The 20,455-nt window shown below is 37.5% G+C and overlaps 2 protein-coding genes across 7 annotated transcripts; one reads left to right on the plus strand and one right to left on the minus strand.

The window, feature by feature from the left end:
• Window positions 1–846: 846 nt before the first annotated feature.
• ifi35 (interferon-induced protein 35) lies at window positions 847–5,992 on the plus strand. 4 transcript variants are annotated; one of them, XM_016245798.1, is made up of 10 exons: window positions 847–990; window positions 1,605–1,650; window positions 1,737–1,808; window positions 1,889–2,047; window positions 2,138–2,251; window positions 2,490–2,634; window positions 4,776–4,882; window positions 4,997–5,183; window positions 5,276–5,382; window positions 5,465–5,992. In XM_016245798.1, exons 2-10 carry the CDS (start codon window positions 1,639–1,641, stop codon window positions 5,663–5,665), a joined length of 1,104 nt encoding a protein of 367 aa, XP_016101284.1. In that variant the 5' UTR covers window positions 847–990; window positions 1,605–1,638; the 3' UTR covers window positions 5,666–5,992. The 4 variants fall into 4 exon arrangements, with proteins under 4 accessions (XP_016101284.1, XP_016101282.1, XP_016101283.1 ...); XM_016245796.1 differs by having other exon boundaries at window positions 848–990; window positions 1,607–1,650; window positions 2,135–2,251; XM_016245797.1 differs by having other exon boundaries at window positions 848–990; window positions 1,621–1,650; window positions 2,135–2,251.
• A 408-nt stretch (window positions 5,993–6,400) lies between these two features.
• bcat2 (branched chain amino-acid transaminase 2, mitochondrial) lies at window positions 6,401–19,782 on the minus strand. 3 transcript variants are annotated; one of them, XM_016245795.1, is made up of 12 exons: window positions 19,501–19,782; window positions 19,264–19,368; window positions 16,445–16,519; window positions 15,772–15,972; window positions 14,133–14,243; window positions 13,863–13,982; window positions 13,614–13,777; window positions 11,702–11,844; window positions 8,408–8,493; window positions 7,951–8,091; window positions 7,752–7,826; window positions 6,401–7,644 (listed from the first exon to the last, which is right to left on the minus strand). In XM_016245795.1, exons 2-12 carry the CDS (start codon window positions 19,279–19,281, stop codon window positions 7,603–7,605), a joined length of 1,176 nt encoding a protein of 391 aa, XP_016101281.1. In that variant the 5' UTR covers window positions 19,282–19,368; window positions 19,501–19,782; the 3' UTR covers window positions 6,401–7,602. The 3 variants fall into 3 exon arrangements, with proteins under 3 accessions (XP_016101281.1, XP_016101280.1, XP_016101278.1); XM_016245794.1 differs by having other exon boundaries at window positions 19,264–19,782; XM_016245792.1 differs by lacking the exons at window positions 19,264–19,368; window positions 19,501–19,782 and having other exon boundaries at window positions 15,772–16,127; window positions 16,445–16,520.
• Window positions 19,783–20,455: the final 673 nt, after the last annotated feature.

Genomic DNA, 20,455 nt, shown 5'->3' on the forward strand with positions numbered 1-20,455 from the left:
CATCACATGTCCTTCCGGACGCTCCTTCGTCGAAATCGCCGGCCGCGCCGTTCTCGAGTCCACCCGCCTCTGCTCATTCTAACCCTCCCGCTGTTCCTCCCGCTAGCCCCCGGCCTCTGGTCACTGTAGGCCGCTGTGTGACGCTGTTTCATTGTGAAAGCGAAACTACTTTGTTTGGCCTTCCAAAAATGGACACGACTAGAAATCAGTGGTTAAGTTGTATTTACAACACTGTTCCAGAACACTTCAACCCAAATATTCAGATGTGTGCAGCACATTTTATAGAGAACTGTTTCCTGGGAGAGTAGACTACAATGCCGGCTGTTATGACTCAAAGACTGTAAGTACGTCTTTTATATTTAAAGAGTTTTTATTTTTTATATATTTAAAACAAGTTTTTTGGGCAGTGCAGTAGCTTGTAGTTTGTCATTTCTCAGATCACAAATGCAGACATGGTTTTATGTTTACGCGGCGCGATGCAAGCAACCTGTAAAAAGACAGTACAAGTCATTATAATCCATAATTATGTCCCCACTGGATGCAACGAATGCTTCGTTTATAATGGGTTTTCATGTTTTTGAATCATCGCTCCGGCCGGACTGGGCATCACAGTATGGTAAGGGGCGTAACATTTCCGTCACACGCTTGAGATATTCGGCCAATCACAACGCACTGGATAGCTGACCAATCACAGCACACCTCGCTTTTCAGACCGATGAGCTTTGTAAAAATCGACGCGTTTCAGAAAGGCGGGGCATAGAGGAGAAACAATAATGTACAGTATGTGGAAAATAATGTGTTTTTTTACTTTAAACCGCATAAACACATTTCATTACACCAAATACTATTCTTTTTAGCAGCATCATACGACCCCCTTTTAAGTTACCTTACTATCGACGCCGCCATTGTGACTATAGCAAATATATCCCATTATATCATACCTGAAACGAAAGCGAAATAACTGCCTTAACTACGGGTTGCTTCGTCACGGTATGTATTTGTCTCATCTGTTTATTTAGAAATATGTGGAAAATAAATAATCATGACAAAACAAAAAAGTATACAGTGGTTCCTACGAAAAGTCACTAGTCACAGAAGTCGCTATGGTTTGTTGTTAAAAAAAAGTAGTCGTGACAGACGCAACGTATGACAAGTGAAAGTGATTAATGTCAACATTTTCCTGATCATGACAAAACAAAAAAGTATACAGTGGTTCCTACGAAAAGTCACTAGTCACAGAAGTCGCTATGGTTTGTTGTTTAAAAAAAAGTAGTCGTGACAGACGCAACGTATGACAAGTGAAAGTGATTAATGTCAACATTTTCCTCAACATTTTACAAAGCAAATAGTAAACAAAACAAAAACGTGTCTGCTGGGTCTAATAAAGTGTTGAATATTTTTCTTTTAAAGCAACTTTTTGCGACGTCAATAACTCATGCTGTCATGTTTAACTTAAGTGCTTAATAGGCTTAAGTTTATTAACTAGCCTACTTAACTAGCTCAATTTAGGCGAACGAAATGTCCAAGATTTGATGAAAAACAGCTCTTAAAGGTTTTCACATTGGCTGTAAAGACATGTTATGTTTTTCTTCCGTCTACAACAGTGTTCTCTGTCCACAGGTTCTTGCGTTGGTAGAAATGTCTACTGAGGTAAAGGAAGTGTTCTGGCAAATTTTTTGCATTCGAGTCTCTATTCAGTAAAATGACCGTGTTTGTCATTTTGTCTGTCCACTCAGGATTTCAGTCTTATGGATGGTCAGTCTTTGGGATGTCTGGACCATGTACTGAGGGAGATCAACAAATACAAGGTGTGTGAGTGGCTCATAAACCGGGATACTTGTCAACCAGAATACAAACCATTAATCCTTATGTCCTCTCATCTGTCCAGACACAGCATGAAGCATTGTTGGCAGAACAAAAAATACTGAGAGATGGCATAGATAACAACAACAACTTTGCCAAGCAATTTCAAAAACGTTCTGAGGGGAGGAAAACATCAATTGAGGATGAAAAAAAGAAACGTACTATGATAATTCAGAAAGAGAAGGTATGTATAAATAAAAATACAGACACTCATTTTATGCCCTAATCCAAAGACTTTAAAAAATCTGTGGTAATTGGTCCCTGTGTGCAGGAGAAATGCAGAGCTGTACAGAATGAGAACACCAAGCTGCAGGTGGAGATTCTGAAAGTGAAGGAGGAATTGCATAGCCTGGACCAAAGAAACACAAGTCTGAAAAAGCAAACTGAGGTTTACGGAGTCAAAATAAATATATTCATCCTTATTTTAGCTGCAGTCACTGGGCTGAATGGGCTGTGTGGCTCTACAATATATCGGTACAATATATGTTGAAATACTTTTTAATAATAATCTAAACTTTTTATATATTTTCCCTTGTATTAATATAAATTTGAACTTAAAACTTCAATACTTAATTTGGACACATTATCAACTGTGAGACTAACAAGGCTCCACACTGACTCCACAGATCTCTACAGCGGTGCCTGAGAGGAGGGTTGTGTTTCGAGGAAATACAAAAGAGGGAGCGCATGCTGTGAGTTTTGATGTGAATCCCCGTATAGTTTATCCAATGGAGGGTGGAACAGCACTGATCACCTTTGAGGAAGAGGATGGTATGTAATGATCCAAACTAGCATCATCACAATAAGAAACAACATCAAAAGTGCTTAAAGGTTCAAAGAACTCAAGGAACTGAAGGGCTTAAATACACTAAAACAAAGGAGATGATTTACTAAACAACAGGTGAACAAAATGAGTAATTAAACAGAGCAAGAAACTATAGGTCAAATGGCAAAACAAAGACGACAGAACCAAAACACAATGAAAACATAAACAAAACAGAATATAAGTGTAACAAAGTTTTTGACACCAGAAACAACATTGACTGCAAGGCACTGCATTGTCCACAAAGATATTGATACTTCCTAACCCTATAAGTTAAGGTCCCCATCTTAAAGGGGTCATATGATGCTTTTTTAAAGATCATTATTTTGTGTATTTGGTGTAACAGAATATGTTGACATGATTTAATGTTCAAAAAACACATTCTTTTTAAAATACTGTACATTATTGTAGGTCCTCTATGCCCCGCCTCTCTCAAACGCTTCGTTTTCTACAAAGTCCCTCCTTCCGACAAGCGCAGTCTGCTCTGATTGGCCAGCTGACCCAGTGCATTGTGATTGGCCGAACACCGCAAGCACTCGTCGGAAATGTAACGCCCCTTACCATAATCGCGAGCTTCATCTTTCAGAATAAATGTAAAGACAGTAAATAATGTCATTAGTTTTACCATCAGTTCAAGCCCGAAAGGGGAACAGACACAGTAATGATGCAGTACACAAGCTGCGGTTAAGACAGCTGACTCTACTGTGATGTGACGCTGTCTCTCTCACTCTCTCACACACACGCACGCGTGCGCGCACACACACACCCACACACACACACACACACACACACGAGCCGTTTTAGGGGGGCGTGGCAGAGTCTTAACTTTGATAAAGAATATCTTTTTGGTTTTGAGACTTTAGTCTTTGCAACTTCAGGGATCTTATCTATGCACAGCTTGTAACACTCCAAAGAGAAAGGAAAACTTGAAATCGCATCATATGACCCCTTTAACTTATTTTAATATATCATAGTTTCTTTAAATTAGTAACTAATAGTAACTAAAATAACTGATTGAGTTTATATTTTAATTTAAGTTTTAGGACCTGTGGCCTGTAGCACGAAGCGAAATGAACAAACTCAAGAGTTTCAGAGTAAGTTTAGAGTTGACAAAACCAAACAAATCTAACCTGGTTTAGATCAGGTTCAGCAGGCTCACAAAGCTCGATATAAATGTTCTCAGTCAACTCAGAGTTTAATTCAGAGTTTGTGATTATAAGAATATATTATATAAGTTATAAACAATTATAATTGAAAAGTCTGGCAATTTTGTCTCAAAAATTATTTGACTCTAAACTGTTTTAATTTGAAGCTAGAGATGGAGGAGTGGCTTTATTGCATCAGATATATGTCACTTTGCTCACAGCTGATTGGTCCAGCTTGGGTTTGTGATCTCTAACTCAGAATAAAACCTGCTCCGGAGCAGGGTAGCCGTGGTGTAAGTTACCATGGTGACGAAACCCACTCAAAACCAGCCCACCTTCTTGAGCCCGAAAACTCAGAGTTTGCTCAAACTAAATGCGAACTTACGTGGGTCAAAACTGAAACCGGCTTCGTGCTACAGGCCACTGGTCTTCAGCGATCCCATGCTTTTTAACCAATGCATTTACATGACTCTTCCAGTTGTTTGTGAAGTATAGAAAAAAAAATTCTAAATTTATTAAAATATTTTTTACTCAAGATTTCTACCTGATTAAATATTTTAGAGCTTGGCATAGACAGAAAAATGTATATACATTATAAAAATGCCCATCACTTTTTAAGATTTTATCAATTTAAACAAACCTTCTTTCTGTAGAAACCTTGGTTCCTCAAATAAGAAAAAAGGTTGTTGAGGGGTTGTAATAAAATAAGAAAATTATCTTTTTTTATATTGTTTTTAATATTATGTTTTAAATAGATTTAGGTCATCTTGAGGCCCCATTGGAAGTTTGCTGAGGACCCCTAGTGGGTTATGAACCACTGCCATAGATTTTTACAGATTTTTTAGTATCATTAAAATGACTGTAACACATAAGCCTACCAGGGCTTCTTGTAGCTTATTGCTTTATTAAGTTCTCTTCAAATATCTTCTGATACTACATCTTAGTGGCTCAGAAAATCTTGAACCTAAAGGATCATTTGGTGCAACTTGGGGACTGTACCATCACCGTGCAGGCTAAACCCATTCAGTTCCTGGTACCCAGTTATGTTGAGGTAATAGAGACAAGCTGACATCCGTTTACAAACATGGATTGTATATTTTGGATTGCATTGTGTTCCTATGGACATGATATAAAACAACACTCTGTTTATCTCTCCATCTGTTAGATGGAAACACAGGTGTGCTCACGCAGAATCCTAGTCTCCAACCTGCCAAAGGAAGAACCTGAGGATAGAGTACTAGACAAACTATACATACATTTCTCTAGGAAGAAGAACGGAGGCGGCGAGGTGGAGGACAGAGACATGCTACATGACTCTGGCACTGTGGTCATTACCTTTGTAGACGATAATAGTAAGTTAACTAAATTCATTCAGTCCGACACATCTGTGCAAGATGCTTGAGGTGTTTTTTTATTTTTATTCTGTTTTTCTATTTGTCTTCAGTCGCCAAATGTCTCTCCGACAAACAAGATCATGAGGTAGACTTTGGTAAGAAGAAGTACAAGGTGAAGGTCACTCCATTCCTCAATGGCGAGATTTCACAAATGAAGGTAAGAAGAGTGGAGTATGTCACAATTTCAACCGTTAATGCTGGGTTGTTTATGATGTAAACTGACTGTTGCTCCCTTTCAGATCTGTAACTCAGTGTGCATGCGCACAGTGCTGCTGACGGGCATCCCTGACATCATGGACAAAGATAACCTGCAGGACAACATGGAGATCCACTTCCAGAAGATGGCCAATGGTGGCGGAGAGGTGGAAGGTATCATGTACAACCCTCCAGGCCACACCACCCTGGCTTTGTTTGATGAGGACTCTCCTAAAGACAGCTAGAGCGTGTGAGAACGCTAAAAAACCTCTACAGCCCAGAAATTGAATACTGCCTTTAGACAACAAAACAGATCATTAATTCATAATAGACTCTATACAACTCCTGATTTGGGTCTATTTTTCATAAAGTTATATAGTATGGATCCCTTCACCTCTTATTTACAGTAATCTTGACCTCTTTACCTATTATAGAATATACGTTATATAGTAATATACTTAATTAATGGATACACTTAGTTGTATTTCTTGTCTTTTGATGATGAAAGATCCGGTCAAATTGGGTTATGGCTTATGGAGAACAAAGTCTTTAATAAATGCTAACCAAAACTATCATTGTGATGTTTACGATACACTAATAGGAATCTCGTGAAATTAAATACAAACACAAAAGAAAAGAGAAAATATATTCTGTACAATAAAAGAGAAGGTTATTTTTAAGACCTTTTTTTTTTTACATAACACATTTGTTTTACATTTGTTTGATTTAGATTTTTTTGTTTTTAGTCAGTCATGCTCACTGGTGAATCTCATTATTGTAACAAAATGGTTTTAAGTTATAATTTATATTTAGTGATTATTATAAAGCTATTAAAATACATTACAATTTTATATTTTAATCAAAATCAAAGACAGTTTAACAAACACTACCATGATGATCAAGATTTATGCTTAACCACACATGAAAGCAAACTAGACCTTGTAGGTGATTGAAGCAAAAGCATATTACATATTTGGATGCAAATTTTATTTATTTGTAAAAATACAGTAACCGAAAAAGTAAAGACATCTACTTAGAAAACCCTTCGAACAAAACAAAAGAATCATGAGTGCAGCAGCAGCCCCCTCACCACAATAATGACAAATGTGAAAGATTCAGCCAACTCCATCAGGCACTTAGACAGAAGAGATGTGGAGTGCATGGATTAAAACACAAATTTAAAATGAAGCGGGAAAAAAAATGAAACAAGGAGCCGATAGGTATTCTAGCCATTAAAACAACACCAGGAATAAGTTAAAACCGATACATTCTACATGTTCAGTGAACATTACATATTTCACAAACACATGTACATATAGGTCACATTGTTGTTCCAAATATATCATATAGATAAGACACACACACACACACACAGAGCCGAGTAATGATCACCTACAATTATCACATCAAGACTTTTCTAGTGGTCTCTAGAGCTGCTATGTCCGGGCCATCCTTAAGCCCTTTGTGCTTACATAAGTTCAGCTCATGGTTTTAAATCATCTAAATCTGGCGATAACACATTGTCCTTGTCCTTCTCTAGATAGACATACACAATCATTTACACAATCTTTACAAATTTGGACTTAAAAGTCAATTTAGTGTCTTTTAAAAAACAACTGTCTGTCTGTCTGTCTGTCTGTCCTCTTGCTAGTAAGAAAGAAACTTACGACACCTGTTCTCTTGCGTTACACAAACAAGCAGCTCATTGACTGAACATTTACATAAAAATTATTATGTGCAGAAGTCAGATCCTTCTCAACTGCCTGATTTCTTAGCACCATTCCCGCAATATGAAATTTGAAATGTTACTACAGATAAAAGTTGTAGGAAAATTAAATTTTAGGAGACAAAAGGGAAACGGCAAAAGTGTGACTTGTTGGTAAAACAAGAAAAAAAAGTTTACAGATTGGATCAGTAACTATTGCAAGGAGAATATATTTGCTTGTTGCCTATAGTTGCTTATATATGGCTTATGACGCTTGTGCTCAGGTTTAAGGACGATCTCTAGTGCAACAAATTGTGCCATATGGATATCCAAGCAAGCATGGAAAGACTGCATACATGTAATAGATGGTTTTCTGTTTAAAAAGGTTGTTACTGTTGAATAACACCCCTGTCTATTTAGTCTACACACAAACACTAGAGATGAGCGGTTTTAGACATGAAACCTGCTTCAGATCGGTTAGACGATCACTGGCGCCCAGTCCTTCGGAGTGCGTCCATACTGTACACGGAGAAACAGGACAGAGGTTGAGACAGTGTGACAATGGAACGAAAGGGGAAAAAAAAAAAGTATTATTAATTCAAGGGCTATTAAAAAAACTTCTCTACCTGGATGTCAGTGAGCTCCTTATGGAATCTCTTAGCAAGGTCCGGACCGTTCTTCATTGTGGGAATTTGGTAAGTCTAAATGATTTAAACAAATAAAAAGAGCAGTGTTTTCAATAAATGTACAAATGCTTATTAAACTGGCAAGATGCTGTCAGTGGACATTTGCATTAGAGAAGCAAAGTGTGCATTTCCTGGTTACCTGTCCTCTGTAGAGCAGACTGCCAACAGGACACACCACGCATGCAGTGCCTGAACCGAACACCTCCAGAATGCGGCCGTCCTCTAAAGCGTCTATTAGCTCCTTCATTAAAACTCTGCGCTCTGTCACTTTGAAGTCCCCCTGAAAAAGACACATGACCCTTACAAACAGTACTATGGCAGAACTATGATACAGGCATGGCAACAGACATCTTGGTACTTGATATGTAACATGTTACTGAACAATTATCATATTCATTTACAGTATTAAAAGGAATGCCATGGTGCTAGAATGGCACATGTCCTTAATGTGTCACTGTCATGTCATTTATTTATTTGAATATTAACATACAAATATGGTTTTGCAATCTAGCAAACCTTAGATTGATATTAATGTTTTAGAGAACACATGAAGTTGAGAGTTGAGAAACTTCCCCCTTTCCATTATTGTTTCTCACCCATTCTCTGGCAAGGTCTAGCAGTGACTGCCTGGTGACTCCTGGAAGAATGACGCCATCAAGTGGAGGGGTGACCAACTCTTTCTCTACAAAGACATGCAAATGTCAGCAAATACAGTGGGTATAGAAAAGAATCACCCCCGTTTAAAATAATCACATTTTGTTGCTTTGCAAGACTGTGATGGAAATGTTTTGTATAATGGCCTCAGAAGGAGTCAAAGGTATTTACAATGTCACAAAGCCAGAATATGCAGACTGAGAATGTGATTCAAAAAAGTGTTTAACAGCAGAACCTACAGTCACATGACTAGCTTAGATCATTACCAACTAATCACCAGAACAAATCACAGTGAAGAAAACTTGAGTTGATTTTTACTCAAATGTACATGTATCTTCCTGTTAAGGAGTCTCTCTTGGTTGTGACCAGTGGGCTCCCGGCCGTGAATACACTTGTATTCCTGCAAAGAGCAACTTGGGAGTGGTGTCTGGTATATGCTGCGCAGCTGAGGAATAGAAATACTAAAGATTCTACGCTCAAAAGACCACCGCAAAGCCAGCGATAGTGTTGGAAGACTATAGAGCCGTTCTCGGGCTGAGGCTGTAATACTCCGAGTTAGAACAGGTATTAAAGAACCTGTGTCGGACCAGCGTACAGCTGAGAAGGACGGTGAGAGTGTATAGATGCTAAAGACCTGTGTGCTCATGTGTGATTGAGGTAGTGATAGTAGCTTCTTGACAGAACGCCGTCACCATACTTCAGGAAAGTATTGTATTGTGAGTATTTGGGGAATTCAGGGAAATAGCTTGAGATACTGTAGTTATTATATTAACAACTGGAAGTTGTTTAAATTGTCAGTGGTGAAGTCAGGTTAGTATTGGGAATTTCCACGATAAGACGGACACAGTTTTTGTTTCATCCAGCTATATTTACTCAGTGCAACTTATAACATCCAAGTGAAAGATTTAACACCAACATGTCAGAAAAAAAAAACAGAATCACTGAGTTGGAAAAAGGATCACCTCCTTGTGTCAGTATTTTGTTGAACCACCTTTTGCTTTAATTACAGCCTTTAGTCTGTTGGGATCCGTCTCTGTCTCTACTAACTTTGCAATATTTGTCCCGCTCTTCTTTGCAGAACTGCTCAAGTTCAGGTAAATTTGATGGTGAGCGTTTGTGGACTGCAGTCTTCAAGTCATTCCACAGATTTTCAGTGGGGTTTAAGTCTGGGCTCTGACTAGGCCATGCAAGGACATTCAACTTTTTCTCCTTCATCCACTGTGTGCTTAGTTTTGCTGTGCTTTGGGTTATTGTCATGTTGGAAGGTAAACCTTCTTCACATTGACAACTTTCTAGCAGAGGGCAGCAGATTTTTCTCAAGAATTTGATGGTATTTTGCCTCATCCACTTTTCCTTCTATCCTGACAAGTGCTCCAGTCCCTGCTGCAGAGAAACACCCAGAACAGGATATTAGCACCTCCATGCTTTACTGGAGGAATGCTGTTATTTGGATGGTGAGCTGTATTGGATTTCTGCCAGACATATCGTTTGGTGTTGAGGCCAAATAATTCAGTTTTAGTCTCATCTGCCTCAGAATCAAGTTGTGTTTTGGCAAAGCTCAGTCGTGACTGCATGTGGCCTTTCTTGAGGAGTGACTTTTTTTCTTGCAACCCTCCCATAAAGCCACATTTCTGCAGAATGTGTGATATTGTTGTCACATGCACACAATGATCACTCTTTGTCATGAACTCCTGCAGCTGCTTCAGAGTTGCTGTAGGCCTCTTGGTCGCCTCTCTGACCAGTTTCCTCACGGCTCTTTCATCCAGTTTGGAGCGATGTCCTGATCCAGTGAGGGTCTGTGTTGTACCAAATACCTTCCACTTCTTAATAATAGACTTCACTGTGCTTCTAGGCATTGATAAAGCCTTTGAATTTTTTTTGTATCTGTCTCCTGACTTGTGCCTGTCCACAACTTGATCCCGGAGATCTTTTGAAAGTGCCTTGCCACCCGTAGTTGATTGTTTGCTTCAGTTGCTCTACCAAGGAAATGCTCCAAGAAAACTCTTTTCATGCTGAGCTGATCAAAATGACCACAGCTGATCACAGTTGAAAGTCAAATGGCTTTGTGTGCCATTGAGAAGGTGACTGGCTACACCCGATTGAGTTTACAAGTCATTTTTAGGAGGGGGTGATCCTTTTTCCAACTCAGTGATTCTGGGTTTTAATTTTTTTCTGACATGTTGGTGTTATATCTTTCACTTGGATGTTATAAGTTGCACTGAGTGAATACAGCTGGATAAAACAAAAACCGTGTCGGTCTTCATTTCAGGCTGCAAAGCAACTAAATGGGATTATTTTAAAGGGGATTGATTCTTTTCTATACCTACTGTACATCTTACCCCCAGCAGAGGGTGACAATCATTATTCATGGAATAACAAATTACTAAACATCAACATCTTGACAAATTACGAAGCAGGCCACACTGTACAGTGCAGTGCTCTTGACTTAACCTTGCTATTTTGAGAATGAGAAATGAACTGGAAGCAATATAAACTGTGACTTTTTTTCTCGTCCGGGCTCCCATACCATTTTATCGATGATTTTCCATAACTTTTTTATTCCTTCATGATTATCAAATAAGGATTTTTAAAAATCACTAGCCTATTAAATATTGTACAGAATTGTTCATGATAGAAATTTCCATAGCTTAAAATTGTATTTATTTTCAAGACATTTCTAGGCCTGCAAATCATGATTCTCTCATATTGCCAAGTGTTTCATGACTGCAGAATCCCAGTTAGGTATTTTTACACACCAAAAAGTATGGGTAGGATGCTGCGGTTTTATTCCTAAAATAACATAACCCTTGTAAAAAATACTGTCTACAGAAACAAGAGCCACAACATCCATGTGTGTAAACATAGGCATTTAAAGGTACACTACATTAGTAAATAAAAAAATATTAGTTCCAAATTTACAAAATTTATATAACGAGCGAGTACATCATGAATCCATATTCCAAACTGTGCTTTTATCTTATCCTGAATCACTTCCGTATGCCAATAATAAGGGTTTATATTCAGACTATTTTAGACGTATTGGGACGACAACCACTGCGGAGAAGCCAAGTACCTGCATGACTAGTCATATCCATAAACAGAGAGAAGTAGCTCCGGCTACAATGTTTTTTCCAATAAGCACATTTTGGGTACTAAAACACACTTTTGCACCTAAAACATGTTAGGACTGCAGAAGCTTTTAATTCAGAGTTTCTAGATGCTACTCTCCCTCTCACCTCCTTTCTCTGTGGTCCAGTAGATGAAGAGATTCATGGTTCCGACCTCCGTGATCTCCTCATTCTCTCCGTACAGCCAGAGGACCTGCTGGCACCCCTGCTTGGCCGCCTCGCTCTGAACAGCAATCGTCGGCCCGTAGTTACTAAGAAACATGAAGCCACAATCACAGAGGTGCATTCAGGCGATAAAACACTGGCATGGATCATTACATTGAAACCAAACATTTTAAAGGATAAGAGGTTTATAACGAACAGTGGGAAGCACTTCAATTCATAATATAAACAGACATCAGATAATCTGAACACTCAGGACAGCAGCACAAGCTTTGCTGAAGTGGACCTTAAATGCATAATGGGACAGTAAGATAAGGACTGATAAGAGAGTAGGGAGAGATACAGCACATAAACAGAAACCAGAGCTGCATTAGTGTAAAGGGTTAGCAGATCGCAAAGAATTTACCATGATCCCAAGCTGCAACTTGTACATGAGCAGCCTACTGCAGCCTGTGCAAAGTACTGAATTTCTCTGAATAACCTGAATGTGAAAAGCTACTCCTAAGACTCCAAAGTGGCACAATAATGGTTAAAAAAAACAAAAACTCCAATGTTTGCCTGGAGTCATTCAAAGGGCAATAGAGTGTGACAAACAAATACAGCAGAAGTGTAATTGCTCTTCTGCCATTCATGATCTCACCATTAAAACAAACAAAAAAATGCATCACTATCCTGCAACAGTAAGAAACTGAAAATTGGATCGGCTTACCAACAAAAGTCTCAAAAAACACTTGCAATACTACAGAACGGTTAACGTTATACCCTTATGGAAAATGCATAGCAGAGAAAATGGTTCTAAAGAATTAGAGTTTAGAGTTTATGTTTCTGCTTTAATTTTGTGGGGTAAACTAGACAAAGTTTGGATTTCTGGGCGAGGTGGAGTGAACTGCAGTGCTAATAGATGAATGCTCATGAATGCACAGTTGAGTACAGAAGACCAACTGCCAAGGTCAGGATTTTTACATTTCAGTTTCTTTTTCACCAAACCCTGTTGTATACACCCATAACACTTGGAATATGCAGCATGTCACAGGAATTTTTTATTTTTTTTAAAGCCAGACTATGGTCACTATTCACTGCCATTATATGAACAAGCACAAGCAGGCCATTTTTTCATCAAATTTCTTTTTGTGATCCAAAAACATATGGCAGAAGGGCATATGGCATTAGAACAACACCAGGGTGAGAAAATAAATCATTTACATTTTTGAATGAACTAACATAACAAGAACATATTACACAATTTATTGCAACAATAATATAAAAATAAAAGCAGAAAAACATTTAAATTTAAATTTGAGATTTCAGGGACTTTTTTTCTGCCAACAATGAAAATTTTTTCGGTAACACTTTACTTGAAGGGGTGTGCATAAGACTGACATGACACCTTCATAATCATGACATGACACATGTCATGAATATGAAGGAGGTTTTATGCATGTTTATGACAACTGTCATTATGTGTCATTCGCTCAGTTATGTCATTTTTAATGCGAATATGACATTATTTGACCAAACCCTAACCTAACCCTACCCCTACCCTTACCCCTAACCATAGCCCATAACAAAGACATCTCAAGCAATGTCATCTTTGCATTAAAAATTACATAACTGAGCGAATGACACTTAATGACAGTTGTCATAAACATGCATAAAAACCCTTCATATTCATGACATGTGTCGTGTCATGATTATGTAGGTGTCATGTCATGATTATGAAGGTGTCATGTCAGTCTTATGCACACCCCTTCAAGTAAAGTGTAACCATTTTTTCATTTGATTTATTATTGTACAACTCTTAAAATGTATATATATATATATGTAAAGAATATGTGACCAAGCTTTTGTGAAAACTCACCCGCCCATCTTGTATTCTCCAACGCCGCCCCTCCAGGCCCGGACATATCGAGGATCTGCCAGCAATGACACTGGACTAAAGCCTCCAGTTGCAAAATAAGGTCCAACGGGCCCAATGATGACAAAGAGCAAAGAATGACCTGTTCGAGACACACCTAGAGAAGGCTGCAAAAAGAAAGAGGGTCACCATTAAAGATAAAAAGATCAAAATCATTCAACAAATTATATTTTAATATCTATAGTCTCTTACTTCAGTTCCTATGAAGGTTGGTCTGATGTACAGGCTGGCGTCTGTGGAGTAAGGAACCCATTCTTGGTCGACCTCAATCAGCTTATTGATACACTTTATCAGTTCGACCTTATCAAATAACTAAGAGGGATGAAAGAGAGAGAGAATATGCTGATGGAGATGGGAGCGGATACGGCACACAGATTGGCTAAGTGGAGATGTGATAATAATATCACAGAGCACTAGTCAATAAGCTGAAGTAATGGCCAGTGCAATAAGATAAAGACTAACCGGCAGGCAGCTCCTCTCGGTGCTCCGGTACATGCGCTCCATATTGAGCATAGGCCTGAAGAGACGGATATGGTTATCTACTCCCCGGAAAGCCTTCATACCCTCAAATAGCTGAAAATAAAACAGAATATCAGACAAAAAGGATTTAATTAAAAAAGGCACGAATTTTGGAAATTAGTCTTTAACATTATTAGCAATCCCTATAGTTCACTTCAGTTTAAAATGGATCATATTAAATAAACCTATATTAAGACAAGGACAAATAACTTTGCAGAACATTCATGGAAATACTAGCTGTAGCAATAAGATTACTCAGCCTTACCAAGCTCACAGAGGCATTTATTTGTTAGAAAATACAGTATAAATAATATAATTATTGAAATATTATATTTTAAAATAGCTGTTTTCTATTCTAATATGTGACCCTGGACCACAAAACCAGTCATAAGGGTAAATTTTTCGAAATTGAGATTTATACATCATGCGCAAAGCTGACCTCATACGTCATCCTCCCGGAGCTGCTTCCAGTGTACAACAGTGAGCGCAAGCTACATTAAAGTAATTATTACATTTTGGATATGGATATTTTTCTTACAAAAATGCATGGATTCGCTACAGAAGGCTTTGTTCACCCCCCGGAGCCGTGTGAGATACTTTTTTTTTTTATGGATGGGCGCATTTTATTTAACTGCTTTTGAACGAATGCATGCAACACCCGCTGAGTGCCATTAAACAGCTTGAAAGATCAAAGACGATTTTTTATATAACTCCGACTGGATTCGTCTAAAAGAAGAAAATCATATACACCTAGGATGACTTGAGGGTGAGTAATTTATAGGCTAATTTTCATTTTTGGGTGAACTAACCCTTTAAGACTGGTTTTGTGGTCCAGGGTCTCATATATTTTAAAATTTATTCCTGTGATGCAAAGCTGATTTTCAGCATCATTACGCCAGTCTTCAGTGTCACATGATCCTTCAGAAATCCTTCTAATATGCTGATTTGGGGGCTCAAATTGTTATTGTCATCAATGTTGAAAATAGTTGTGCTGCTTAATATTTTTGTGGAAACGTGATACATTATTTTGTTCAGGATTCCTAAGAATGTAAATAAATATAGAAAAGAACAGCATTTATCTGCATTAAAAAATATTTTGTAAACTTTTAAATACCTTTACTGTGTCTTTTGATCAATGTTTTTCATTCTTCATTAATTTCTTTCCAAAAAACAAAAAAAACATACTGACCCCAAACTTTTGAGCAGTATTGCATATAAACATCACTGTCAAGCTTCATAATTAACTATATATTCATCAAGATTAATGTCATATAAAATTAACTAATTTTGTATAAAAAATTTATAAGATTAAGAATTATAAACAACATATACATACATAAAATAATAATAATTTAATACAATATTTTAATAAATTATTAATTGCAATCACAATATCAAGGAGATGTGTATATATATATATATTGTGCAGACACTTCATTTCTACATTTTCACAGTTTGTTGGGGCACAGCATCTGACAGAATTCAGATAAAAACAGCATACTTGGGAAATAAAGTCAACTTGCTTTTGAATAAATGAGAAAAAAAAGATGCTAGGAACCATGTGGCTCACACACTCCCTCACCTCTATGGAGTAATGCAGGGCTGAGGAAGCAGGGTGCAGGGACAGATTCTGGAAGGGCTTGATCTGAGGTGCCTCCCATCCTCCTGCCGCAGACCAGCTGATGTTCAGCATGTGGTCGGAAAACTGCTTGCCGAACACGAGGGTTGAGGGGTCTGGCTTTGGCTTCACTACAGGGTTCCTCTCTATGGTAAGATCTGCAGCCTGACACAAACAAACGGGGAGAAAAAGAGGGAGAGAAAACGAAAAGACAGAGAGGGGCGGGGAGTAAAGCGGGCACGAGGAGAGGAGTTTATTCATTATCATTGATTGCACATGCATTTGAAAAATGAATCTGGATTCATCATGCCGGTCAAGCTCTTATGGAAATTGAATTAAATTAAATTGCAGTGAGAAGGGAAGGGGGTGTTGGAAAAAAAGAAAGCATGCAAGAAGGCAAAAGCACAAAGAAAAGAGACGTCAGATCCCACAAGGTGACACCGTGGCCTGCTTAACACTTCAGAAAATGCAACTTTACAGGTCTGGAAGACTTGCATTGCCCCAAAAATGGGATCGTAAACTCTGAGCCAACTGAAACAAACACACATAATTACAAGACCTGAAAGCCCAGGCTGACCTGTGGTGGCATGGAAAAAAAGTGGTGCATAAACCTAGCACAACAGCGTTGTTTCAATACCTTAAAGGAAGAACTGACAAACCGCAACGACCCACATGACAGGGAGAGAGGCTGAAGAAAGCGTCCATTCAGTGCCTTAAAACACAGAAACAGAGAGTGACTTCAACCGTTTCCTTTCATAACCCAATCAGACATGAGCACGTTCTTCTTGACAGCTGCTGTATAGCTCTCGTGAGATGTGAAGGTTGAGTATGTACTAGCTGTATATACCTGCATGTGTGCACAAGGAGACAGCTGGCTCTCACAGTAGCAGTGCTTTTTAATAGCTAAAAAACCCTGAGTGAATAAGTAAAGCAAAGAAAGGAAATGTGTGTTTGCCTATTTTACTCTAAGACATACACTAGTCCTACTCTTATTACTGTTTTGTTTTCGTGCTTTATTATACATTTGTTTACATAATAAATAATATAGCAGGGCTACACGATAGCTCTGTCGGGAGATCTAGCCAAACTCTGTGCATAATTTGGCAGGCAAAAGTGTCTTATGGCATGATATTTTACCACTAGTTCCTGAAAAACTAGCTAGCATATAATTTTGCAACTAGTATTATTTTAATTTTATTAAGTAAACCGATAGTGACTAGTATCATTTTCAACTTCACCATAATAATTATTCATTCAGTTATCTCTTTGCTACTAGTCACTACCAAAATATTGTCAAGTAACTATAACACCAAAGTTACTGGTAGAAAAGTGAAAAGATTTCAAAGGCAAAAGTTGCAACAATTCACTTCCAAGTAGCATTCTAGCATTACTAGTAACTATAATTTAAGTAGTACTTACATATTTTTAGTATTAGGACACTACTATGAAACTGATTTTTTTTGTATCTCACAATTTACAATGGCTTTTCACTTATATGTAATGGCCAGTCAAAACGTTATAGTTCAACATTAAAACACAATTTCAATATTAAAATCTAGAAAGATGAAACATTTAGTTACATGTACCTAAAATATAAGTACAAACACTGCATGATAAGTTACAAGTGAAACAGGAATACCTACCAGCAACAAGTGGATTACATACTAGTCAGAAATAGACTTGTGCCGGTATTCGGTAATGCGATATATCACGGTAATGAATATGCACGATATTGTTATCGTGGGCACTTCTAAATACCGTGAATAATTATATATTACAAATTATTCCGAATTTTGAATGCATTTTAAGAATACTTTTCCCATCAACTGTTCAAAATGCACAACACCGCTGTATGCTGCGTGAAAGACGCGTGCGCACTCTGACGTAAACAAGCGCTGATGAGAAGCACATGGCGCACTTTCACTCTGACAGCAGATGGAGCTAAACTGCAGAAATAATAATAATAATAATAATTCATTTAAATGCAGCCGTTACCCCGGAAACCCTGTAAACAAAGCAGCTGCACTACTTTCTGTTTCTGAATGGTGTTTAAATGATTTAAACAGCCATTCAGATTTGTGTATTTGCTATGATGTTCATCACAGCGCCAAATACTTAAATATTTAGACTTCATAGGGTATTTATTTTCAAACTTTTTTTACATTTTAATCTGGACTACAACATGCCCTAGATATTGTTTGAAAGTGTTTTGATTCTTTATTGTTCATTCACACTTTACATTAGGGCTTCATTAGTTAACATTAGTTAATTCATTAGTTAACATAAACTGCCAATGAAAAATTATTCTGAACATTCATCTTAGGCATTCCAATATTTAATAACAGGTTGTTAAAACCGAAAGTTGCAACTGTGTTATTTAATGAGCTAACATGAACTAAGACTTGTATTTTTTTTAACAAAGATGAATAACTTCTGTAGCAAATGTTAATGCATTAACTAAGGTTAACTAATGAGGTCTTATTGTAAAGTGATACCTATTGGTCTTTATAGTTCTTTTGCACTTTAATCTGTGTAAAACTTTTAACTTCATACATTGTTCTGTATTGCGTTATTGCATTTAAATGTTCAGTTATTTTTGTTAAACCTGTTATACTGTATTATGACAGCACTTTTTTTAAAACTAAATTTCAATATCGTGATAATACCGCATACCGTGATAAAAGCATTAGCAAGTAATCGCAACATGAACATTTGATACCGGCATATCCCTAGTCAGAAGTGGTTAGTTAATATCACAGATCCCTATTGATTTTATTTGCAAACCGTAACCAGCAAAAGTGGAATAGTTACTTGTTGGATAGTGACTAATAGTAAATGAATACTAGTGACTCGTTAACTGAAAAGACATTGATTACTATTACTGGAATGAATACTAGTATCTCTCTGATAAATTGCTACAAGTAAAACTGCAAACCCTACTAGTCATTATAGTATTATTATTATATAATGTTATTATTATAACATTATATCATATTATTATTATTATTTATTTTTTGTCTGGAAACATAAAAAAAATTAAATGTATTTATTTTGTATATTTGTATGAATGATTGTTAAAACGGCTTGCCATAGGCGCGTGCGTTCATACGGAAATACGTGAAATGCTGCTCTCGTTCACAAAGCAAGCGTTAATCTTTTACAGGCAGATTTGCGTATGAACAGCAATTCAGAGTGAGAATCAACAAATGACCCTCTGATGTTTTATCCAAATATAAAATCAAACGCTTAAAAATATGCATCCCGCTCATGTGATCATTGAAACTTGCGAGTTGTCGATTTGCAACGACGACGGTGATCTGCAGTTTAAAGCTGCTAAATTCTGTTCTGTTAAATAAACTCCATACACGTCGAGAGTATTTAGACAGAGCCGTTAATTATTGACAGAAGGATTTGGAGATGTGGCAGGGGGATAAGTGAAATGATCTTTGAACTCACCACCTTGATCGCTGCCATTGCTGCAGTGCTGAGATGAATGGTAAGCTAGTCCGAGTGGGAGCAGCAGCCCGGGACTGGCTGATCTCGGCGTTCCGGATTGGACCACTTAAGAAAACAGAGGCGATGTGCTCAGACTTTGAATCGTTAAAAGTTTCTTCAATTTTCATTTAAGCTCATTCGCATCATTTTCAACACAGGCCAGTGTGATATTTGCATCAGAAGGCTCGTTTGAAATACCTTAAATGTTATTATTCGTGATGTGCAGGAGGATATAGCCTTCAAAATTCAAATGCTGGAAACTTTAGGCTTTCTAAATAAGTAGGATATTTCTGAACACTCATATGATATGGTTGCACAAATAGTCGGTTATATCATAATATGTATCGTCTTTATATGAATTTTAAAACTCATTTATGTTACAAACAAAACTATTCCCATCCACCAAAGGGTTAATAATAACCCGAGAGTAGGCGGGACGGAGCTCTCGCATCTGATTGGATAAAAAAAAGTAGGGGTCAAATCTACGCAATCACCGGGGTTAAACAAGGTTATGAGGAAACATTCCATTCATTGGCCAGTATATGAGGCGTTGGTCCGATCCTGTTAAATGATTGGCTTTTGGACATTTGAAGAAATATGTTTTATGTCACTACCTTCAGCTGATGAAAATAAAAATAGCCTGCCATCTGTGTTGGTCACTATTGTTGGTCACTCCAGGACGCTGCGCTCCATGTGACTAGTAAGTCAAATCTCAAATAACTGCCCTGATGACTTGTGTTCTGCCCGCTTAAATGATAGAAGTACTTGTGCTGTCCAATCTATAAAGACTGTGTCTGTTCCCCGAATAGTGAGGTCAAAATATAAATTTAATGCAGGATCTAGAAAAAATCTGATCGTGATTAAACCAGAAAGAAATAAAATAAATGAACAAAAACAAAAACAATTTTTAAAGTTTGGGCTAAACATTAGATCACTCTCACCCAAAGCAGTTATTGTAAATGAAATGATCACAGATAATCGTTTTGATGTACTCTGCTTGACTGAAACCTGGCTAAAACCTAATGATTATATTGGTCTTAAACAAGCCTGTGTAGCTTTAGATTGCACAGAAACCAAGTTTTCCATTTGCATATTTAATGGCTTTAGGATTAGAAATAGTATTTTCTGTCTCAATCTAAATTTTCATCAATCT

Source organism: Sinocyclocheilus grahami, unplaced genomic scaffold, assembly GCF_001515645.1.
Source record: "Sinocyclocheilus grahami isolate Dianchi unplaced genomic scaffold, SAMN03320097.WGS_v1.1 scaffold768.1, whole genome shotgun sequence".
NCBI lineage: Eukaryota > Metazoa > Chordata > Actinopteri > Cypriniformes > Cyprinidae > Sinocyclocheilus > Sinocyclocheilus grahami.

Bases quoted from the DNA above. Each gene is read 5' to 3' on its own strand.
- ifi35 (XM_016245796.1), top strand. The intron at 1,809-1,888 runs GTGTGTGAGTGG...TCATCTGTCCAG, and splicing joins GGGAGATCAACAAATACAAG to ACACAGCATGAAGCATTGTT. The intron at 2,635-4,775 runs GTATGTAATGAT...ACTACATCTTAG, and splicing joins CACCTTTGAGGAAGAGGATG to TGGCTCAGAAAATCTTGAAC.
- bcat2 (XM_016245792.1), bottom strand. From the start codon at position 16,089: ATGCATGTGCAATCAATGATAATGAATAAACTCCTCTCCTCGTGCCCG. The intron at 13,983-14,132 runs GTTAGTCTTTAT...CATCCCTCTTAG, and splicing joins CCGAGAGGAGCTGCCTGCCG to TTATTTGATAAGGTCGAACT. The intron at 7,827-7,950 runs GTAACCAGGAAA...TAAATCATTTAG, and splicing joins GTCTGCTCTACAGAGGACAG to ACTTACCAAATTCCCACAAT.